The sequence below is a fragment of the Trichomycterus rosablanca genome, chromosome 19 (assembly GCF_030014385.1).
Source record: "Trichomycterus rosablanca isolate fTriRos1 chromosome 19, fTriRos1.hap1, whole genome shotgun sequence".
Taxonomy (NCBI): Eukaryota; Metazoa; Chordata; class Actinopteri; order Siluriformes; family Trichomycteridae; genus Trichomycterus; species Trichomycterus rosablanca.
Window position 1 is genome coordinate 21206859 of NC_086006.1, and position 24962 is coordinate 21231820.

Here is a 24962-nt window from a genome sequence, read left to right on the forward strand (position 1 = left end):
AACCTTTTCTTTAACATCTGGTTAAACAATAAAACAACAGAGAATGAATTCAAATATTGGTTGCTAATTGCACTTAAAAAAAAATAAAAATAGTTCCTTTAACATAATTGTGGAAAAAAAAGGGAGAAAAAGAAGTCATAACCTCAAAATGTTCTTCTGGATATAGGGTTTGGGTTGGGTTCACCTGCATTAGACAAAATTACAAAGGAGAAAATGTCGACCCACTTGAGCACACACAAAATCCTCATTGTTTGCACACACTCGGGACTCTTTGTCCTAGTTCCTTATTTATTATTCACGACTGAATTTTCACATTGTCAAAATAAAACCCCTCCTCCTTTGTTCAGGCCTAAAGGGGAGGGTAGAGCAGCGGCACAAGTTTGACTTTGGCATCAAAGACCAGGACCAATGCAGAACCGGAGAAGCCTCATGCATTTGTAGAAGAACAGAACGAAGTTGTGGAGGTGGAGGCAATGCTGGTGGGCGTAGAGGAAGAAGGCAAGTGGGCAGACAGAGGATTGGGCACACTAGAGGTTACCCCGCTGGGCAGTGTGGGCTGAGGCAGACCATACTGTACAGACTGAAAGGCCTGAGCCTGCAGGTGAGGGTTCTGCTGCGATACAGGAGTGATGACGGTCTGGGTGTAGACTGGAGGGGTTGGGCCTCCTGTGCTGTTGATGGATGCTGTGGCACTCTGGAGATTTAAAGACGTGGTTGGGAACCAGGCTGGAGCTGAAGCCTAAGAAAGGAAAATGTTCATATTTAGAAATATGTAATGGTACTGGTGTGGCGAGGTAGTTAAACATGCTAGCCCACCACTGATGAGATGATTGGCTATGTCTAAGGAAAGGTGGGACGTACGGATTCCTCATTGCTGCTGCAAATGTGGCCTGTGCTTGCTGCTCAATGGCACTTGCACAGAGAGGGAAAATCCTAGAGATCAGTGAGTGACTCTCCATACGTGATACTGATCCCTGTGTGAACCCGCCTCCTGCCAGTGAAAAGAAGTGGCTGGGGCACCTAGGGATCAAACCCAGGACCTTCTTGCTGTGAGGCAACAGTGCTACCCACTTAGCCACCGTGCCGCCCAGATTGAGAGAAAAGGGGGACATGCATAAATAGAATAAAAAAGTATTAAACGAATTGTATCCTTATGGGATGAATTGGAATTTGGCTGTCATGCTGTGCACATCTATTTAAGACTATTGAAGGCTGTAATTCTGCAAAAAAGTGGCTCAACCACATACACAACAAGGTGGGTTAAATACTTTTGGTACACTTACACTAAACTGACAATACAAACTGACTAAATACATAAAGTTTTAAGTTAACTGTATAATTCCTGAGAAGGTGCATTACCTCTGTAGCCTGGTTCCACCCGCTTAATTCTTGCACTTGCTGAATCTGCTTGATCTGATTAAGAGACGGTTTGGGTAGAGCGGGCATGACAGCCTCTTTGGTCCAATCATCTACAAGTTTGTGCAGTTCGTCAGTGAAGGTGCATGTTCTGTTAGATGAACAGTGGACTGAGGGTGTGCACTCTGAAATAATGACAATAAGAAAACAATTGAATTTTATTTTGATATAAACAGAACAGAAAAGTTGATTTTTGTTGGGTGCATACCCGTCTTGCTTATAAGTGAAGCTTTTTTTTCTGAGTGGCAGTAAGAACGAGGTCTAGGTGGCTCCCCGGAGAAACTGCTGGATTGCTGGAGGGCACCTAAAAGTGTAAATGTAAACATTGTTGAGATAATAAGGAAAAATAAATATATAATTAAACAATTTTTACCACATTTTTCTCCCCTAATCTAGTAGTATCCAATTACCCCGATACTACCGATACAATCCTCCACTGCTGACTGAGGAGCTTCGCAACTGACACACGCCCCCTCCGACACGTGTGCAGTACCGACTGCATCTTTTCACCTGCACAAGGCGAGTTCAAAAGCGGATCAGCCTTGTGCACGGAGAGCCACACCCTGATCAGCATTATTCCTCGAGTTTGCACAGGCACCATCAAATCAGCCAGCAGAGGTCATAGTTTCATCAGTCGTAGTCCCACCCTGTGCAAACAGCCAGTTGTTGTTCATGTAGCCACCCAGCCCACTTGGACAGCAGAGCTGAGATTTGATACAATGTATTAATTTACATTTACATTTTCAGCATTTAGCAGACGCTTTTTTCCAAAGCGACTTACACAATGAGCGGAACATGATGAGCAATTGGGGGTTAAGGGCCTTGCTCAGGGACCCAACAGTGGCAACTTGGTGGTGGCGGGGCTTGAACCGGCAACCTTCTGTTTACTAGTCCAGTACCTTAACCACTGAGCTATCACTGACCCCCCTATTCAAAATCCCAGCTCTGGTGTGCTAGCGTATTTTACCGCTGCGCCACCTGAGCAGCACATTTTTAACATTTTAATAAAAAAGAGAACAAGTCAGTGTCAGGTTACTCCACATTTGACTTTGGGGTTTACACTTAACATGGTAAATTACTATTTAAACGTGCATAGACAAGTTTAGATCTGCTATATATAAACCATATGTTATGAAGAATGTTGACGGCACCTTGGTGTGAAACTCCATTGTTGTTTGTGTGGGAATGAGGACGAGGGCGGAGTTTAGTTTTGGAGGGTCGAGGTCTTCGTGGGGAGATGGCCAGTCCTGTTGCAGGGGACAGTGCGGGCTGACGGCGGTCTTTTAGACAGCGAAGCTGCCTGTAGAGTTCCTGTAGTTCTCTGTTCTGCTGCGCTTGCAGTGAAACCACCTCTTTGATGTGTCTATGGAAAAGATCAGAAAGGTTATACTAATAATGCACTGTTCTAAGCCGTGATGTTAGTGTTAGTAAAATTGTATTTAAGATACCAGGAGAAATATCATATTTAATGTTAATAATAAAATCTGATATAATATCAAATCTGTTTCACCCACAATATCTCTAAAATTGATAGAAGTCTGTGTAGGGAAAGGCTGGAAAACACTGTTGAATGTGTGTGACCTTTAAGCCCTCAGACCAGGCATTGCAGAAGAATTGTTAATTGTTGGCATATAGGCTTGGCAGTATTTTGGAAAGCCATTGTCACTTAACACAGTCTGCAGCTGCATCAACAAATACAACTTGACGACGTTTGGGCAGTGCAGAGGTCTAATGTGCCTGCCCACCTTAAAGTCGAATCACAAATGGTGCTATTGACCTGGTCAGGCATCCAACAGGCCCAACTGGCTTTGCCTGAGCATCTCAGAATGTTGAACATGTCAAACTTTTGGCAGGTAGGCTACAACAGAACCAGAATGCCACATAGTGGTTTGGTCCTGTCAGTCAAGAACAGGAATCTGAGGTTACAGTGGGCACTGGCTCACCTAATGCGGACAGTTATAGATAAAAACATTGTTTTTTATGGTCTGTTTCTTGATTTCTGGTGGAACACTGACATGGTAGGGTCAGAATCTGGCATAAAGTGCATGAATCCATGAACCCAACATGTGCAAACCTAAACCCTACAGTCTTAAAGAATGAAATCTAAGAATTGATTTTTGTAATAGTAATCTATATGAGAATGGTGAATTGAAATTGCAGATAGATGACAAACCATGCTTCGTGTCTAATGATTAATAACTGAATATTTAAACTACTAGTGAAGAGAAATAAATGATGGATAACTAAATTTATATAGTATCTTTACTTCTCTCTCAGCTGATGCAGTTCCTTCCTCAGCTCTTCATCTTCCACCTCGCTTTCATCATCACTGCTGCCTGCAGGAGACTGTGTGTGGCTACGTAGCGGGTGATGGGCCCCTGTCGATGTTGTCCTTTCCAACCTTTCTTCATGCTTTCCTTTTTTCTTTCGCCTGTCCTTCCCCAGGTCCGGAGAGACAGGAGAGCTGTCTGTCAGCTGCTCTTCCTTCTCCCTTGCCTTCGTGATAAGAAATCGTCCCACTGTTTTGGGAACGTTGTCCTGGCCTGATGCTGCCTCCACTGTAGGAGCTGCATCCTCAGGCTGGAGTACCGGTGTGACCTGTAAAAAAGAACAAGCATCTAGAAATCATTTACACTGCTTATAGACCTTTTTACAATTTAAAACAACCCCAACCCAAACTCACTACACATATTTTTGAGTATATAGTGTATAGAGTATATAGAGTACATAGTATACGATTATTGCAGCCCTCGGTTACATGTAAAAAAATAAGCAAAGACAAAAAGCTGGACCTGGAAACGTCCTGTTTGCAAACACGGCTGGGTTTTTAAAGGTGCCTCTTTCTCATCTCTCACTCCTTGACTGCTGGAACTGACATCTGTCCAGAGGTGAAACAGAACAAGAGATGAGGACAAGGCCAGATCAGAAAAATAAAAGGTAAATTCTGCCAAATAATCATGAGCACAAATATTTGTGTTAATTAGTATTGTGTTAATAATTACTAAATCTGTTTAGCATCTGTAAGAAACAAGCTAGTGCTAGTATGCATGCGCTTACAAACCGCATCACTCATTCATTTAACATTCAGTAAAAATGGCTGCATAATAGTTCATTGCTCATATACAGTGTTTTGCTTCATGAAAATTTACATCATGTGTAGATCATGACAAAATACTGGTTTTGGTGTGTAATGGTTATGAACATTCAAGATCTAAAATTTGTTGTCTTTGGAATGTGCATTGTGTTTAATACTGATAAAAAATGGAATCCTTGCAGCCAAAATAACATTTAAACATTTATGCACATGCACATGATAACATACATAGCATTTAAATATATGGACCATTGTCATGATTAACCATTTCATCAAATCTATTTCAAATAAACTCACTATAAATGATGCTCTATTAGTGGTGGTTATATGTTCAGACATGCAGGACATAAAAAAAAATCCAAAAGCCTACCCAGGCAGCAAAGAACAGGACATTGAAAACTTTGATAACACTTCGTAAGTGCAAGAAAATTATCCTACAAGTATGGAAACAAGTATTCAACTACTTTTGTTTTTGCTATTTGAAACAGATTTTGTTTCTGTATTTAAAAAGTATGTATTTTTAAACCTAAATGTTTTATGTATTAGTTGTTAACAATTACAGCTTAAGGTATCTACAGTAAAAAGAACAACAAATTGACTAAAAATCCTATTAAGAACATAGAAAGTCCAAACTTGCATCTTACAAAAACAATGTAAGAATGAAATGAAAAGCAACAACAACAAAAGAATCAGTCAAGTTATTTTGCCCTAATAAATATTTTTAATATGACCACTCTGTTTATGTTGTCGGGTGGCACAGTGGCTCACTGGGTAGCACTGTCGCCTCACAGCATGAAGGTCCTGGGTTTGATTCCCAAGAGGGCCGGTCCAGGTCCTTTCTGTGCGGAGTTTGCATGTTCTCCCTGTGTCTGCGTGGGTTTCCTCCGGGAGCTTCGGTTTCCTCCCACAGTCCAAAAACATGCAGTCAGGTTAATTGGAGATACAAAATTGCCCTATAGGTAAAATGGGTGTGTGTTTATGTGTGTGTGTGTGTCTGCCCTGTGATGGACTGGCGCCCCATCCAGGGTGTTACTGTGTGCCTTGCGCCCATTGAAAAGATGGGATAGGCTCCAGCATCCCCCCCCCCCCCCCCCCAATTGGATAAGGGGTTAAGAAAATGAATGAATGAATGTTTATGTTGTCTTGGATGCCCCAGTATTGTTTGCAGAAAAGCAGTCCCATATCATGATGCTCCCACACCCACAGTTTACATTTTTGGCATTTAGCAGACGCTTTTATCCAAAGCGACTAACAGTACTGTGACACTATATTGTCTAAGCAATTGAGGGTTAAGGGTCTTGCCCAAGGGCCCAACAGTGGCAACCTGGCAGTGGTGGGGTTTGAACCACGACCTTTCGATTACTAGTCCAGTACCTTAACCGCTAGGCTACAACTGCCTAGTTTACTTGGCTCAAGTGTCGTGTGTCGTAATACCCTACACATTTTTTCATAGTCAATACTTTTCTTCCAATAATTAGGTATATTTGCTTATGCTTATAAATACATTGTTTGTTCATACAAGCACATTTATGCACTAGAATTATTTTCAATAACATTAGTGACTGAATACTTGTTTCCTTCCAAACTGGTATTAGATGTCTAAACTACATGATTATTATTCATATATTGATGACTTGATGTACTTTATTTTTGAGATGTATATAAAACGTATAGCACATAAGGTGTTAAAGTGTTTTTGATGCAGTAGCAAGTGGAGTTGGTTTTGTACATAGTAATCAAATCCACAATTAATGATACAAAGATCTCACCTACTGTGCCACAATAAAACAGTTTGCACCTGCTGTTTTTTCCAGGCAAAACTTTAATAACACTGATTAATGCGGTGTGACACAAGCTTGAAATAAAACACAGGTGCAAAGTGTCTGGCAGATGAAAATTAACCAGTGTGCTGGTGTCGTGTTCAGCAAATGTGTTGAGATTCCAGGGAAAGCCAACTGTGCAGGCAGGTGAGGGGCGGGACAGGGTGGGCTGATGTTGGTTTACTTTTCTGAAAATATGACTGCGCGCTCGCATCCAGGTCTGGCTCCACCAACGGTTTTCCTCTCCTCTGCTACGTTTTCTCCTTTCCCTACACTCCACTGTTCTTACCCCTGGGTGACCCATGCAAACTAAGAAAAAGAAGCTACAACATAAAGTTAATGTACAGCAACTTAAAAGCAATGAATGATTAAAAAACAAGGATTCTGATGTTCTGACAAGAGCCCATGCCCTGGACAGTTTCAAGTTTTCCGTACTCATATAACAAAAGATAATGAGATGAAATGAGTTGGCAGCAGGGCAAGCTTGAAACTATACAGGGCTGTGGGTCCCCAGGACTGGAATAAGGGATATTTTATGTGGTTAAGGTAATGTAGTAGTGTCAGTACAGACTGAAACACACTGTAAATACAGCTATTAAGATTAATAATTTATTATTCATATGACAATTCCTTGCTTGCAAGGTAAGAGTCAGCTGTATTAGAATTTACACATTCATTTATAATTCTAGCCCACCCACACCCCTCACTCGCGCTCTGTGCAAACGCTACCTTGCTGGACTTTAGGCTTCTTGAACAAGCTGGCAGAGTGGCGCAGTTTGCACGCCCAGCTTTTGAATTTGCGAGTCCAGGATTTCTTGCTAACAGGATTTCTGATACTAGGACATGTCAGGTTTAGGCCAAAATATCCACCTCCTTCATTGTCCTGCTGCTGCTGTCCGGCTGCTGGTGTGAGGGGGTGCTGGGACGAGGATGGCCAAAGGACGTCTCCAGGGGAACTGCTGTCACAGAGGGAGGAGGTAGCCTGGGTACCACACAGGAAGTGAAGTGAAAAAAAGAAGACACGGAGATATGTCAGAGCTACTATAATAAAAGCACGTGCAGGTTATTGCATTATTAGTGACCCAGTGATTTGAAGAAGGCTTTTACTCAAAACATGTTGTTTCAGACCTGACTTACAAGAACTGTGGGTTCACCAAGTAGAGATGGGGGTCCTGGCACAGGCTCCTGTGAAGAAGACAAAAGGGAGCAAGGAGGGGAGGGGGAGGTGAAGGATGAGGCAGGTTGACACTCCACAGCAGTAGAGGAAGCCGGAGCAGGTTGAACGATGCCATCTTCTCTCGTTTTCTCCCCATCTTTGTCCGACGAGGTGGAGCAGGAGCGGGAAGTAGTTGAGGAGGTGGTGCTGGAAGAGGAGTGTGGGGAGGTGTCTGAGGAAGAGACAGAAGGGGGTGAGGGTGCAGATGGAGGCAGCGGGTGAGATTCGGATGACTCGTCCATTTGTGTTGAGGTGCAGGCGGTGCCTGAGGCAGAGAAAGCTAGGGTGGAATTATTGGCTCCACTGCCACTATGCTCCTGATACAGCAGAGTCCTCAACTTTTCATCTAGTGTCTTTATGCGGTTGTCAACAAACTCCATTTTTGGAGGGCCTTCGCTGTCTGACTCTGCCACTGAGGAAGGTTGGGCAGGTGATGGTGACAGCACATGTGCCAGGGCTGGTGCAGCTGTCTCGGAGAGTGGGAGAGGCACATCGGACAGTGGATGGAAAGAAGCAAAGTGACTGGAGGTGTCTTCCGTGACACTGGCCTCTCCAGTGGAGAGCTCCGACTCTGAATGCTGGAAAGACGGCTGCTTCTGCATGGGCAAGGTTGTAGGTTGAGTCGTCTGCTGTGGCACTGGCTGGGGTTGCATTTGCTCAGGAGCTATCTGCTGTGGAACCAGAGATTGAACTTGTGCTCTGTGAAATAACGGTTCCTGTGTTTGTAAGTTCTGCTCTGACAGAAGGGCCAACGAGGGCTGCACAGATTCCTGCTGCATTAACTGCTGCATGAGAACACCCTGCTGCTGTACCACTGAATGCATCTGCTCCAGATTACCTTGCTGTTGAAGAACAAGCGGCTGTAGGTGGACAGTCTGCTGGCCTATTGGTTGAGGAACAAGATCAGGATGTCCCTGTTGGTAAGCAATTGGTACTGAATTCTGGGCTTGAAAGGCCTGTGTGTTTTGCTCTTGCACTGAAGACAGGATTGTGTTGGCTAAGGTCTGAGGTGCTGTTGCGACTGGCTGAGCCTGCAGAATGGAGTGTGGCTCGGTGTGGTTTGAATGAAGATGGGCCTGTTGATACCCTTGCTGTTGGACAGTCGGATTAAACTGTTGTTGTTGCTGCTGAGTTTGATCAGTGTTTATAAACAAAGGCTGCGATGAATAGACTTCTGGGAGTTGTTGAGGTTGAATCTCTGGCCTCAGCATTGTTGGCGCCTGGGGTAACTGCTGCAGTAGCTGTATTTGGTCACTAGATGGAGGCTTCTGACTCTCGCTCATGGTGGGTACAGTGGTGGCGCCATCTACAGAGCCTAGGCCAAAATTGGAGCCCATACTAGAAGAACTGGGAACTTTTGCTTGAATAGCGGTTGAAGACTCTTTTTCAGCAACTGGCTGGGTGGGAATTTGTGTGTTTTGAGATGCTATAGGTGCTGTGGATATTTGGAGAGTTGTTGAGGTACAGCTGGTGGAGTCCAAAACAGAGACACCAACACCAGAGGTTGGGACAGAAAAGGGGGTCACTTCCTTGAGTCCAGGCAGGGTGTCTGACTGTTCTAAATCCTCATAGTCTGAAGCTGCAGTGAATATGGGGAGAGGGTCATTGTTAGTAAAAATACATTAAAGGGAAATGGATTGCTGCCCTGTCCAGGGTGTGTTACTGCATTGCACCCAGTTTTTCCAAATAAACCAGACCCACTGCTCAGCAAGTCAATAGAGTGCAAACAGTGCACACCCTGGATAGAGCACAGTCTATCATAAAGCTATTTAAAATAGATCAGGAGTTATAGATGATTATTAAATGAATTATAATCAGTGTGAATACTGTAAAGCTTAAACTAAACTGAAGGTAATTCAGTAAGTAGTGATACTTTTTAAAGTTGAATAAAAAACTTTGAATTAAGCAGAACTGGGGCTTAAGTGGCTTGAGTAAACTTGTTTAGTTTCTATTTTATAATTTATAAAAGTAAGTTAATACTTAGTAGTAATTTAGAAGTAGAAATTGTTGAGGATTAGGCAGAAATCACAGACAGATTTGCACCTCTCAAGGATTGATCGATTTTAAGCCAGTATTCACTTATGTGACGACCGTTTTTATCATCAAATCTGTGTGACAGCTAATGTTATTTTCTTAATGCTACTGCTAAGGGACCAAAAAACACATCTTTATTGCAATCATTGTTTGATGAAATTTCTATTGCAATTCAATTTCTTACATTGTCCTTCAAGTATAACATTCTTAATACTTCACCACACCCCCATAAATGAGTAGAAAATTTATGTAAACAAGGACAAGTGCACATTATGCACCTTAAAGCTATTTGTCAAGTATGCTAAACCTGAACTGAATAACAAGTGCTTATATTTATGGTGTTTATTAAAACAGCCCCAGAGTAGATGGCATGTCCTTCTGGAAGTTCAAATATGCGCTTTTGTTTACACAACTTTGATAAATCATGTGTTTTATATGTTTTCATTCCAAGTGGATGTAAGTAAACAAAGAACTTGAATACTTTTAGCCCCATTGAACTGTAATGTGTGGATAAAGCTAGATTAAATGTTTGGTATTGCAAGCCAGTCATGATTTTAGACTGGGACTCCAGCTGGCAAAAGATCTCTCTAAACATGCCCAGTGATGACAATGAGTACCTCTTTCAGTCTCTGGTGTTTTAAAATCTTGTTCCTCCCCTTCTGGCGGGGGAGTGGAGGCTCCTTTGCTGGTGTGCGAGTCACGATGACGAATAGTCTGATTGATAAAAAATCGCCAGCGACCCACTGGAGAAGACTGAGTAGCAGACTCAGCAGAACTTGATGGTGTGCTCACGGTAAGTTGCTCCATAGGTGCAGACTGAAAGAGGGATACAAGGATAAGAATTGTAAGCTAACAGAAAGGAAATCGAACAAAATTCTGACCTCCACTGAGGGAAAAAAGTTGTCACAAAGCTTTTGCCACCAAACAAAAAAAAGAAGAAGAAGAAATAAAAAGCAGATAAATAGACAAGACATTTGTGCCACTGCTGAACATGAATGTGTACTGACATAAATTTAGGGTGTACAGACATACCATTAAAAACGACATACCTGTGACTGGGTGCTGAGATTCTCCTGGGCATTCTTCACAATACTTTTCAGATCCTCCACAAATCTTTCTTTTTCTGATTCAAGGAGAAACTTTTCATCCACCTAAATATATACAATTAAATCAAGCAAGTCAGATATGTTTTTATTATTACTTTTCTTCATTACAGGGAAGGTCAAAGCCCTATGACAATTTTAATGCTTACCATGTAATCTGCTATCTCCTCTGGAACATCACCCTCAATATCAAACTTGAAGGTCACCATCTTGTTACTATGGGTTTCAAGCTGGCACTCTACCATGTTATCACCAGTGTTCGACACCTACAGTAATGTATAAACAGTCCTGTTATTTTTACACTCTTTTTATTTTAGCTGGTCGGCTGGACATAATCTGATGTTTACCTGCAGCATGCTCAGCTGAAAGTGAGTGGTTCTTTCAGGACGTTGATAGGAAGATCTTCTCTGAGTCTTCAGCTTCTCTAGTTTTCCATTTACTGACTGAGATTCTTCTCCATTGACTGGAACAGAGCTAAAAGCAAAAAGGTACAAACAAATCAAAACTACATATGCTTTACTCAGCTAATGGGAAATACATTCAAACCTATGCAATTTTAAAAATACACAGTAACTAGAACATACCCTAATACGGAATGGTTGCCAGATTGGTCTGGATTCTCCTATACATGTAGGCAAAAAGAAACAAACATACAGAAAACACCAAATGCCAATGAAAAAGGCAGTTTCCTAAAGAGTAAAACATATTAAAAAAATCTATATTTAACAACTAGAAATAGCGAGTTTGATTTGGTGAGTATATTTGATTTTGTTGATGTTAAGTGTTTTAAAAATCAAACAACCAGAACAAAACAGAGTTACATTAATTTTGTACCTGTGTACCGCTCATCAATGCAGGGTCACAGTCTGCCAGTGAGACCAGGGTAAGGTTAATGCCATTAGAACCAGAGGGCTGTAGAGTATTGATAGGAAGAGAGGCAGTGGGAGCGATGTCAGTTAGCCCAGGTTGTGTTTCAGTGGAGGCAGGAAGTTCTGAGGCTGAGGGAGGAAGTTGGAGGTCTGACAGGGTGGAAGATGTATGAAGGGAGGTATGAGATGGACTGGAGGCAATATGTGTTTGATGCAGTATACCTTGTGGATATGATGGCTGCACAAAAGTGACGGAGGGCTCTGTGTATGTCTGTGTGTGGAGATGGGCCTGTGTTTGGACAGGTGTCTGTGGGTGGATGTTTGTCTGTAAGTGAAGGGCTGTCTGGGAGTGAGAATTGGCAGGTACAACTACTTGAGTCAGATGTTGTTGAGAGGTTATTGGGTTTGTTACAACTTGACTATGAAGTGGGTCAGTCTGAACTTGTGTCTGATGTGGTTGGCTTGGTAGGACTTGTGAAGCAACCAAGGCTGCTTGTAGCGGAGATGGTTGCTGATTCAGGGCAGATGGTTGAGGTGGTAACGGTTGATTTACAGATGAAAAAACCTGGCTCTGAAGCGGTGGTTGGACTTGATGCTGCTGCATATTTTGAACTTGCTGTACTTGTTGGGGAATTTGAGGTTGTATGTGTGGTGTAGACTGCTCAAGAGTCTGCATGTTAACTATCTGTTGTGTCTGTACCTGGACTGGGATTTGAGCCTGGTTGGTCAACAAGGTGCCAGAAACTAGAGTGCCTGAGGAAGTAGTAATGCTACTTCCCACAGATACAGGGGATACCACCATTTGATGGTACTGCTGAGGTGGAAGCTGTAGCTGCTGTGTACCCTGTGTGAGATCTAACTGGATGCTTTTTTGACCAAGTTGTGAAGTTTGAGTATATGGAACTGTCAGCAAGGTAGATGGGGCTTGAGTTGACTGAGGTACCACTGAACCTTGACAAAGGACATGAGTTATAGGTTGAGTTGGCAGGACTTGAGTTGGGACAATCTGTCCCTGTAGGGGCAGTTGAGTCTGTGATTGAGCTAAAACAAAGGTCTGGGCTTTTACATGTGGTTGTGCTGAGGCCTGGCTCTGTACTGGAGCTTGGATTGCAGATGCCTGAGAAATTTGAAATTGTGTAGGATTAGGTTGTCCCAGGGTTGGAACTGTTGACTGTGGAATTGAGTGACCTTGGCTGTGTACAGGTATTTGACCATGGATTTGTGTAACAGTTTCACCATGACCTAAAGACTGAATTGTTGCTGTAGGTGGTGGAAGTTGTACAGAGGTTTGGACCTGACTTGGACTTTGCGAGCTGACCATTTGTGATATTGTTTGAACAACCATATTGTTAGAAGGTCTATCTTGGTGCTCAGAAGAAACCGTTTGTTGCTGAACTATTTGTTGTTGAGTGAAGCTTTGGTTAGCCTGACTGGACAGTTGCAGTACAGATAACTGCTGCTGTAGTTGCTGCTGATCTGGTGGTTTATTGTGCAGATCCTGTTGATTCAGTTGAAGAGTCTCTAGGGTGACAGTCTTCTGTTCTTCACTCTGATGCTGTCCAAGAGCTATCTGATGTCCAAACTGCTGCTGCTGTTGAAACAAAACTTGCTGTGGCAGAGTCTGCTTCTGGAGTAGAGTCTGCTGATGCTGTTGCACAGTCTCAAGAGTGACAGCTTCTTGTTGTACACTGTTGTATTGCACAGTAGGTGCTTGGTCAAAATGGTGCTGCTGCTGTAAAAACAATGTGTGATTTTGGAGCTGTGATTGTTCCTGTTGTTGCCTAAGTAGAGCTTGATGTTGCAGTTGAAGAGTTTCATATGTTATAACCTGCTGTTGTCCAAGAGGTACCAGATGGTTCAATTGTTGATGTGGTTGAAGCTGCTGTTGATCTTGCCATTGGTTGAGCAGAGTCTGCTGCTGTAACTCTCTCATTTGTGATTGTTGTTGTGTCTGTTGTTGTAGTATCATCTGCTGATGTTGATCACCCTCTGGTTTAAATGCTTGCTGCTCTGACTGATAATGAATTTGAGACTGGGTAACTTGAGATTTTGCCATGTCTTGCAATACAGGCAGCAGTTGTTCTGACTGTTGCTGTTGTTCGACTAACGGATGGTCAATTTGTTTTTGCTGTTGAAGCTGGGTGTGAAGCTGCTGTTGTTGCAATATGGCTTGGTTTTGCTGATGCACTAACTGCTGTTGCTCGAACTGCTGTTGTTTTAAAAGTGCATGTTGGTGGATTAGAGCCTGGTGTTCTAGCTGTTGTTGTGCTAATAGAACTGGCTGTTCCAATTGTTGCTGCTGTGCTAAAGGTTGCTGTTCAAAATTCTGTTTGTGGTGTAAATGGGCTTGTTGCTGCTCTAAATGTTGTTGTTGCTGCAGTAGTGCCTGTTGCTGTATTTGCTGCTGCAGCTGGAGAGTCTGTTGTTGTTCTACCTGCTTCTGCATTGCAGTATTTATCTGTTGTTGGTGAAGTATTTCCTGTTGTTGCATTAACAGTGCGGTCTGTTGGTCTAATTGTTGTTGCTGCAGTAAAGGTTGCTGTTCAAACTGTTGTTTGTGCTGTAAATTGGTTTGTTGCTGCTCGACCTGTTGCTGCTGCAGTAGAGCTTGTTGTTGTATTTGCTGCTGCTGTAGAGACTGTTGATGTTCCATCTGATGCTGCACTGCAGTATTTTGTTGCTGTTGCTGAAGAAGTATTTCTTGTTGCTTTATCTGCTGCTGTTGCTGTAAATAGACTTGTTGTTTTTTCTGTTGTTCCATTTGCTGTACAACAAGTACTGATTGGTGTGGCTGAGAGGTTGACTGCATTGCTATTAACTTTTGCGGTTCAACTTGATTGGGCATAAATATCTGCTGATGTTGTGATAACTGTTGCTGTGCTGATACATTCTGCTGGATTTGCTGTTGCTGGGATACCCCTACAGTTTGCTGTGTATATACCTGTTGGTGTAAGTCAGCAAGAGTCTGCTGTTGATACTGTGGAATATATGGCTGATGTGCTACATCTGGATGCAGCTGCTGCTCCTGCAAAAATACCTTTGCATGGTCTACCTGTTGGGTTGGTATTCCTGATAAAGCAGGAGGTTGATGCAGTAAAACACCTTGCTGTTGAATTTGCTCCATGTGTTGTTGTAATACAGCCGCATGTGATTGTGAATTTCCATATGTCTGTTGATGTGATTGGGGTGGTTGTTGTAAGAGTGCAGTCTGTGGATCTAACATTATCTGTTGTTGATGCTGAACTGCAATTTGTTGGGGCACGGTTTCAACTTGTTGCTGAGGTGCAGTGCTAGGCTGGGTCTGGGTCATCATTGTGTCCATTGATGATACAGCTGGTGGCCCAGGTAGGTTAGGAATGTGGGTCTGGGTTGACATGGGAGCTACACAAGGCTGTGTTTGTGTGAGAGAAGCATGAGAAGTGTGAACTGCCTCTCTTGGCTGTGAGTGTGACATTTGTGTCGCATCTGTGGGATATGGGGTGAGGGACTGCAGATATGAGTGAGCATGGTAATTAGTGAGTACAGCATGGAGTTAAGGGTAAAAGAAAGGATTGGGGAGACAAAGACAGTAAGATTAAGCATTAGTATAAGTCATTAATCATTCAAGGGTAACAGGGCAATGTGTACACTAGGAATCAGCACTTGCTATTAGGATTTTGCTCATTTAGGTTTAATCAATTTAAATACTTGTTGTTTCCTGTCAGGATCAGATTACACTCAGACTACAATCACTCGTATCAAGAACATTTAAACCACTATACTAAGTGATTGTATCAATTGCAAATATTAATACCTGTGTACTTTAAACTCAAAGACAATTTAACACAGAGCAACAAGCATTAAATAATTTAGCCAAGACAAGAGTGCACAAACAGATATAGAATTTGTATCAGATCATGTTACACATACAGTGGATTCAAAATTTTATCTGAACTTTTTGCTTATTTTATTGTGCTGTGGATTTGATTTGGTGAATAATCACCTATCAATCTACATTTTGGGGAAAAATGGATACCTAGACTAGAAGGGCCTTGGTCAAAAGGAGGTAAACACCAATAGATCACTTTAGAGTAGCTCCAAGTTCTGTGCAGAAGAATTCGATAGACTGCATGTAAAAGAACAAGGCAACTCATTGGGTAGACAGAAAGCACGCCTGGTAAAAAAAATAGGTACTAGTACCATCCCCAGCATGTTGCTATAGTGCTCATGTGTATGATTTGTGTAAATCCTATTTATTCAAATTATCCTCCAGGCCACCCAAGGAGAATGGGAAAGGGTTTCTTCCTGTATTTTAAGGGAGTTTTTCCTGCCACTGTCACCTTTTTTTGACGTTTTTGGTCTGTTGGTCCTGGATTCTGTAAAGTTGCTTTGAGAAAAGGTCTATTGTAAAAAGCACTATACAAATAAATTTGACTTGACTCAGTGTATAATACAGAGAGATAAATGCTGTGAAATATAGGAACATCATCCAGGGTGCACGCTACATCAGGCTGGGGTGACAGTTTATGTTTCAACAGGATACAGCCCAAACAAAAATGGAATGGCTTTAGGACAAGTCTCGAAATTTCCTTGATTAGCTGAACCAAAGCCTAGACCTAATCCCCAATGAACATTTGTTAAAAGACATAAAATGGCAATTAACAGACGCTTGCTATACAATCTGAGAGGTAATTAAGTGTAGATTAATAGGTAAAGATGGTAATTGGATCAATCCAAAAAGTACAAAAAGTCTGAATACTTTCTAAAACCACTGCATTTCCCCTATGAGAATGATGTGGATACTGATACTGATCATGCATGTTAACACAGGACACAAACAGGTCATGATACAAGCTGGAATCCCATTGACATTTCTTGCTTGCAAAGTCGTTATCCTCATATATGTAAATAGTCAAAAGTTTATATATGTTTTCTTCATATATGTGAAGTAAAAAATGTATATACATTTGTGAGCGACTTCACTTTGTGGCACAGCCCTTTAATTAATTGTTAGTGATAACTGCTGGCAAATTTGTGTCTATATAAAAATGATTTATTTGACTGCAAGCTGTGTGGTAAGATTGTACAGTCGGTCAGAAGTAATCCAAGAACTAAAAGCAGATGTGCCAAGGTTGATAAGAAAGAGATTGTGATTCTATGTAATTTTTAATGGTTGCGGTCAAAACTGTGCTATTTATATGGGCACAAAGAAGTCACCAGCTTTAATCAATCTTTATAACTAAAGATTAATAAGAAGGAGATAAAGTGGCATAAAGCATAAAGGACATTATAAAACTTTCTATATTACCAAATTCATAATTATTAAAAATAATAAGTTGCTGTGTGTATATTTTTGATCCAGCAACTAAACTTCTTATAGATACAAAGCAGTACAAAGAAGCGAAGCATGTTTACCAAAAATGTAGATGCTGTGTCCAGAGAAATTCATCAAAACAAACTATAAAGAGAATAGAGGGTAGAAGCTGGACACAAAGTAGTCAATCACCTGAGAATACTGCTGCAGTACACCAGCAATCTGTGCTCCAACTGGCTGAAGAAAGGGTTGTGCTACAGGAATATTAGGGACCCCACAAGCACTTTGGCCAGTGGACATGCCAGATGTCTGACCACTCTGACCAACAGGCATATTTGGATCCCCTCCACCTTGGCCAATAGGAATCATCTGGGGGTGGGATGCAACCCCTGAACTGTGCCTTACCTGGTTAATAAAAAATATAAGCTTATCCTTCAGGGCATGCGTTCATTCAACAGATCATGCATTCATTTAGCACAAGCCTTTTTGTGTTTCATATAAAAGTGTTGTAGCACACAAACACATGCAAAAATGCCCACACACACATGCGCACACACACATGCACACACACAAGACTCTTAAGCATGCAATTAGTGAATGATAGTGGTTTTTAGTAAGGAAGTACATACAGATGTTCCGGTGGCAAAATTGGTCTGAGCATTAGCAAATGTGTTTGCAGAGTCTCGTGCCAAGGAATGGGCTTGGCTCTGCACATTTGCAGTTGAGTCCTGACTGACTGAAGAAACGTTCTCTGCTTCTGCAAAATATAACAAGAGATATAAGCATCAGTGTGAAGCAGGGATAACAGACGAATAGCGGATGTTAAAATTCCCTTCAGTCCTCCAGTGATGAAAGCTTGCAATATGCTTCATTAGAAGTGCTCTGGAGAGGAACGCCGATATCCATTTTCTGAGAGCTTGGAGCTTTTATGGTTTATTAGAACAGTAAAAGGTTTTAGATGTTAATCAAAGATGGGTGAAGCTAATAACCAGCCAGCTGTAATAAGTGCACATTTATTAGTCAGTGCAAAATGTATTACATGCAGGATCAGTCTCAGAAATTCTCTGATTTTTTTTTGCAACTGTTTTAACTAGTGACTAAATATTTGGACAGATCGTGCTAGGGTAAAAATATACAAACCCTATCTCCGGAAATGTTGTGTATCATTTAGAGGTGTAGTCTTTGCAAACAGTGATGAGTACTTTTGTAGGCCAAACTCAATACAAGATTTTTTTACCATCTACTATACATAATGTTGTGAAACGATTTAGGGTATCCGGAGAAATCTTAGTTCATGTAGGGCAAGGCTGGAAGCCACTTTTTAATATGCCTGACCTCAGCCCTCAGGTGGCACTACATGAGAAATTGCTATGATACGCTATGATGATAAATATAGCTCCATGGATTTGAGAGTACTTCAGAAAACTACTGTCACCTAACACAGTCCACCCTGGCATCAAGAACTGCAAGGGGAAACTCTATTATCCAAAAAGAATGCCATACATCAACTATATGCAAGAGAGCTGCCAAGTTATTTGGTCCCAAGCTAATTTTAGATCAACAAAAAATGGAAATGTGCTGTGTCAAGGTTACAATCACAGCCATTTACAAATCTTAGTTAGTGAAGGATGAAAATGATTTCACTTCTGTTTTTAAATGCGACTTTTTCTAACCCACCCACCCTTCAAAAGTGGCCATACGACTATGTTTAAAAAAAAACAATTAAAAGCATAATGTACACAATAATTCAACCTGAACACCCTAAATCTCTTAGGATCATGAATGAATCATTTGGTCAGTATGTGTTACCTGTAAGGCCTACTGCATTGCTGCGCTGTATTTGTTCACAATTGTGTTGGTCCACTTCCAGCAAGTCCTCTCCCTCCCCTGGACCCCTAGTGGCCCCCACAGAGGGAGCAGTGGAGACAGCAGCAGCAGATCCAGTGGCAGCTCCAGGACCCAGAGAGGATGATAATGAAGAATATACAGAAGTGGAGGAGATAGAGACAACGGCAGAGAAATCCCGCCGCTCCTCCGGGCCTTGATGCTGTCGCCTTGCACGGGATTTTTTAATCTGATTTACTCTGTCTCGAATTGACTTTCCAACCACCTTTGCGTCGCTTTCGTGAAAAAACCCAGATTTTACCTAGAGATCACAAAAGAGAATGAACATTCATCACTGCGAAAATAATGAGTGGTGCATCTATGTTTGGCAGTAAATGTAGAAAACACATAAAGTCTTTAAACCCAACCCTACATGGAATGTAATACCCACTGTCACAGTAAACATTACTAAATACAATTTAACTTGGAGTGCCAGATTGCAACCATAGTACTATGGGTCTGTCGCTAGTTACTGCTTTATCCTGTACCCTAACATAAATCTTGCTATATAAAAAATCTCACAGTTTATGTTTAGCACATAAAACTAAGTAAAAAGCAGTCCAACTGGAATTTAATTCAAAATGTTGTGCCAGATTACGCTATGCCATTACTCTTAAACCTTCTGCATACATACTGTACCTACTGTTACACACAAATCTTACTCGGGCAATAAGAATGCTTTTAAATCTTTAAATCCTCTTAAACTTACCATCTCCAGCGCCACCTCCTCTGCACTATCATTCTCCAGGTCATAACTAAACTCAATGGCTTCGTTGTCCTTGTGTTTGCCCTTTAGCTTTTTGGGTTCATCCACCCAGATGCGCAGCGCCAGGCAATCCTGGAAGCCTGTGTCCTCCTCAGCCAATTCTACCCGTACACCAGTGTCCTCACCAAAGAACGCATGGTTGGGCAGGTCCTTAATAGAAAGTCTGTGTGGATGCAGGAAGAATGCAGAATGCATAAATATCAGAAGAGTACAAGGACATGCCTACTGCTAGGGCTGGGCAATATGGCTAAAATTTACATCTTCCATTTGTGTGTGTTCTTTTAATTACGGTGATACAAGATAATTATTACAATATTAATAGAGTTTAGGTTTTTGTATTTATAAAAATATTAAAATAAGCAGATTATAACAGATATATCTTAAATAATACATGCATTTTTCAGCTGTACTCACCGCTCTCCTCGGTTCTGTCTAATACAGCCCTCAATGATCTCCTTAATTTCTGGGTCATTGACTTTGTTAAAACTAGCAGGTTTAATCCCCTGCAAAGAGAAACATCGTTCCATCAAGAATTAATCTGTCATTCATATTTAACTGATTTGTTACTTTCCTGTCTTTATAGCACTTTAGCAAAGCTACTTAGATGATGTTGAACTATAACAGCAGCATTTAACATTTTATTAATCATATATTCAGACTCAGACATTTTACCATTATTACTACCATTTATTGGTTAATAAATGGTCATACTCACCTACTAATAACTACTGAAAACTGAAAGAAACTAAGAGCATTAATGAGCTGCTAATAAACTGTTCATGTTGCTGATGACTACCATAATTACCACAACTTAATGTTTGTACCTAGTACTTTATTAGGTGTTCAATAAGTTATAACAAATTTTACTGTATTGAGTTAAAACCATGGAACAGTATGTGAACAGTCAGTTCATGAATGAATATGTAGCTACAAACCATCTGTTTGCAGATTACACCTCTAAAGTTGCCAGATATTGTCTGTGCAGCTCTACAAATAAATGTGTTACTTTCACTGGTCTTTTCTCTTTCCTTCACAAGTACTTGCCCTTGATCCTGACATAACAGATCACATTTACTGGGTAAAACATGCTGTCATTAAACAGCAGCCTACTACTATACACTGACAAAGGTATAGTCAATTTGTAAGATCCCCCTCCCCCTAGAATGATATTGTTTATATTGCCATGTATTTATATTAAAGGATTTATAATATGCAAACTAATTTCAATATAAAATACAAATCAACATTTAAAAAAAAAAACTAAATTAATAATTTAATATCGTTTTCAGTTAAAGATGGGTCTGTACTGCAAGCTGGCTTGGCATTGTCTTGCTAGACAAACAAGGACGTCCCTAAAAATATGTCGGTTAGATGGGCAGCATATGCTGCTCCAAAATACGCATTTACCCTTCAGTGTTAATAGTTTCCTCACAGATGTGCAAGTTACCCATGAAACCCATACCATGCTTTTGAACTGAGTAACATTTAAATCAGGATGGTCCTTTTCCATTTTGCTTTTCCTCTTTTTATACTTAAACATGCTATAATTCAACCATTACCAAATAAAATAGAAAAGAACCTTACACTGGTGACTTTGCGGTAGATCTGGGCAGCATTCTGACACTCAGAATATGGGTACTCAGATGTAGCCATCTCGAGCATGCACATGCCAAAAGCATAGATGTCCACAGATTCATCATAGTGTTCCTCATACATCTCTGGAGCCATAAACTCTGGGGTACCTGGGTAAATGAGCAACAGGGCTAGTGGTGAAAACAGTCATTAAATAGAATAAATCTTAATGCTAATGCACATCACATGATCCTTATGCCTAGGATTTGGTAAACATATTTTCTTGCACATGTGAGCAAATACATACTATGGAGTTAAGCTCTTAGTAATTTTATATTTATAATGATTATTACTAATGAGTAAAAAAATAAAGTAAATAATTCACTAAACTAAACATGATTTAAAAATGAAAATTATCAAACGGATAGTTCCGGTCCTAAAATTTGATTGGCTGAGCCGCGTTCGAAGCCGTTGTAAAATCCCCGATAAACGCAGACCTATGACCACCTCACATCATTCCATATTAATACGCCACTGAAAAGAAAAAGTTAATGTTATTTTCGCCCTCATGTTGCCTAGCAACACTGTTAATCAAACTACCTGGCATCGCGGAAGAATGCTTTATTGTAAGTTTATACACAATAAATACATTTATGAATTAAACATTGTTGTATTTATTGTATTTTATGTTGACCGCCGTTTTATAAAAGCAATAAGCCACTCGAGACCGTGCGTTACTGCTATGATTTTAGCACGGGAAAGAAGTTTTAGGCACTCCGCTTCGCGTCGTGCTAAAATCACAGTAATGCACGGCCTCTCGTGGCTTATTGCTTTAGTGATTGCCGTCAGAGAGCTTTTAGCTTTGGGTGGTTAATGTATAACCATTAATTATGGATTATTATTTTTAAGAGCATAGCATATATCAATTTATACCTTACCTAGTTTGTGGATTACTGATTCTGGGATCCCGCATTTTGTTTACACAACCCACAAATTTATCCATGATTTTTTACGCGACCCAGGCAAAACAATGCCTCTTACTCTCTCTATACAACGTGTAACATAAAGCCTCCACAAGGGGGCGTTCACGTACAAGTTTATTAAATGAATATTATTAGGGCTGTCGAAGTTAACGCGATAATAACGCATTAACGCGACCTCAATTTAACGCGATTAAAAAAATTTGTGCCATTAACGCAAATTCTAGTTCATGTTGACACTTGACTGGTAGAACAAACGTTTTAATGTCGGACTTGCCACCGTTTTTCATTTGCGGTTTGTTAACATAATGTAACCGATCGTGGTATGATGCACTTGCATAATAAAGAAATAAATACACGCTATATTCACAAGTTGTCGGGAGCAGAACACTTTATTACACTTAATTAACTTCTTCTTCTGTACCGAATACCGGAAAGCTGAGTCGAGCACGTTAGTTCATGAACTATGGAAGCCCCAAAGGGTCAAAACACACTCACTTCGTGTAGAAACGTCCATCAAACCATCGTCACGATACAACCACAGACAAGTCTGATACAATAACTATGCCTTATCCCACCTAAAGCACCGCTGATCTACAATGTTTGCTGATGGAGAAATTCTAACCTACAATCTGACATTTACTGCCTAGTATGTGAGTGAATAAACTCCCTTACAGTTTTCTCTTGTCCCAGCAGTTTTTAACATAAGTACATTTAGCATAAAATGTGTTCACCATTTTAATTGTAACATTTCACTTAAAAATCCTTGTTTTCTATAACATTTACACAGATTTTTTTTAATGCGATTAATCGCGATTAACTATATGAAATTCTGAGATTAATCGCGATTAAAAATTTTAATCGTTTGACAGCCCTAAATATTATTCTTCTCTCTCCAACCACCCAGGGTTCAATAACTTAGGAGGTATTAAAAACCCTGGTGTAGTGTACACCAGACCTTAATAACACATAAATAATACTTCCAGCCAAGTTTTAAATAAACTATTTTAATTTAATAAATTTAAATTCATTTTTAAATTAAGAAAGTGCTGATAAAAGTCCAACCTGCTTCCTACACACATTATAGTGATTTATTAGTCAGTGTTTTCTTTTAAATTTGTACCATTACTGGACCACCCGGAACATTTTGCTCTAAACTCAATAAGTATTGACATCTCTGTGTGCATGCAAGCTGAAATCAATAATGCATATCTGAGGTCAGTGGTCAACAATGAGCAACAAGGGAGAGCTGAAAAAGCCTAAGGGTTTATTCCATCAACAGCAACAGTGGTAGCAAATGTGAACGTACCAATCACACTTTTGGCAAAGGAAGTCCTCATAAGTGTGGCCAGGCCAAGATCTCCAATCTTCACCGACCCTGTGGGGCCTGTGATAAAGATGTTGTCACACTTAAGGTCACGATGTACGATAGGTGGCGTCCGTGTGTGCAAGAAATGCAGGCCCTTTAGAATCTGTCTGCACCAGCTGCGCAACACTTTTGGCTTCATCACCTTAAAGCGCTTGAGGTATCTGTGGAGTATATATTCACCAACCAGATCAGCCATTTATGATGGTTAACATCCTGACAATGCCTGACATAAAGAGCATTATACATAAAGCAGGGCTATCGCAGCAGTCTATTACTCTAGCCCACTACCTCTGAGATCTGAGTTCGAATCTTAGTAGTGCTATTGATGATTGCCTATGTCTGGGGGTGGCCAAGGTCCTGTAATGTAACATTCTAACTAACAGCTGTGCCACCAATGTACTTTTCACATGCATGATAAAATAGCAAGATGTATAAGTGTAATATAAAGCTAAGCTATGAAGAGCAGCAGTAAGTGAACGGTGATGTCAAACATATCACCATAGAAACTAAACTCAAGCAGAAGAGGCTCTCCAATCTGTCACTGTGGCCTCAGAAATATAAATAACCCAATGCTCTGATTTACCAAGCAGGGGATAAGTAGCAAAAAAAGAAAGAAAGGCGAGTAAGCACTGACGTTTTAAGCGTTCCTGAAGTCATGAGCTCTGTGACTAGAACGATGCACTTCTTCCCTCGGAGAGTCGACTCCCAGGAGTCGTAAAAGCGCACAATGTTGGGGTGCTGCAAACCTTTCAGCATCTCAGCCTCCTCTTTAAAACGTTGCTGCTCAGCTTTGGTCAACTTCCGGTCCTGAAACACAGACAGCCAGAAATTTAAAATAAAAAACAAAACCTCAGACTGGACCAAAAAGCATGCCATAAAATCAAATGCTTATACGTAAAAGAAAAAGAGAAAGTGTTTTGTATTTTCTTTAATAGGTATAATCATGCCCTAACTGGCTATAGGCTAACAGCATTAAGCTTAACCCCTGTTTTAGTTAACATGGTGGGTAGTATTGTTGCTCCACAGCAAAAAGGTAATGGGTTTGATTCCCAGGTGGAACGGTCTGGGTTTTTTCCATGTCTGTGTGTTCTCCTCTGGAAGCTCTGGTTTCCTCCCACAGTCCAAAGACATGTAGATTAAGTAAAGTGGAGATACAAAATTGCCCATGATGGTGGTGACATAAAATTTAAACTGATTAATAACATGTAACTACCTGCCCTGTCATGAATGTAACCAAAGTTTAAAACATGACATTAAAATCCTAATAAACTATAATAAAGTATAAATTATGGTTTTGTTTTAACGTAACTAATAATGATGTGATAATGTAAATGTTGAAATAAAGCTGACAGCAGGTGAATTAGCTATTCTGACAGCCTGGGGAGTGCGAGTACAGAGAATTGCTGTGATGCTTTGCAGGGTAGCCTCTGCCTGATACTCTATATACTGAGTGCAGGAATCCTATAGTTATATTCAGGTTCTTTCTGACACTGGAATTCTACAAATTCTATAGTATGCTAACAAAGAAGGTTTTGATTTGACGTGA

The 24962-nt window shown here is 40.8% G+C and overlaps 1 protein-coding gene across 1 annotated transcript in view; it reads right to left on the reverse strand.

Moving 5' to 3' along the window:
- Positions 1-268: 268 nt before the first annotated feature.
- wnk3 (WNK lysine deficient protein kinase 3) overlaps positions 269-24962 on the reverse strand; it is a 65744-nt gene continuing 41050 nt past the window's right edge. Inside the window, exons 3-25 of the mRNA XM_063016069.1 lie at positions 24051-24223; positions 23357-23577; positions 21080-21237; positions 19910-19998; positions 19439-19658; positions 18655-18991; positions 17475-17602; positions 17038-17250; positions 11518-15039; positions 11268-11305; positions 11031-11157; positions 10833-10949; positions 10630-10731; positions 10198-10396; positions 7468-9125; positions 7035-7312; positions 6620-6639; positions 4209-4360; positions 3683-4014; positions 2568-2779; positions 1625-1720; positions 1360-1541; positions 269-739 (exon numbers count right to left, since the gene is read on the reverse strand). Of these exons, the coding sequence (XP_062872139.1) occupies positions 428-739; positions 1360-1541; positions 1625-1720; positions 2568-2779; positions 3683-4014; positions 4209-4360; positions 6620-6639; positions 7035-7312; positions 7468-9125; positions 10198-10396; positions 10630-10731; positions 10833-10949; positions 11031-11157; positions 11268-11305; positions 11518-15039; positions 17038-17250; positions 17475-17602; positions 18655-18991; positions 19439-19658; positions 19910-19998; positions 21080-21237; positions 23357-23577; positions 24051-24223 (8886 nt within the window). The 3' untranslated portion in view covers positions 269-427. The remainder of the gene's footprint in view (positions 740-1359; positions 1542-1624; positions 1721-2567; positions 2780-3682; positions 4015-4208; positions 4361-6619; positions 6640-7034; positions 7313-7467; positions 9126-10197; positions 10397-10629; positions 10732-10832; positions 10950-11030; positions 11158-11267; positions 11306-11517; positions 15040-17037; positions 17251-17474; positions 17603-18654; positions 18992-19438; positions 19659-19909; positions 19999-21079; positions 21238-23356; positions 23578-24050; positions 24224-24962) is intronic.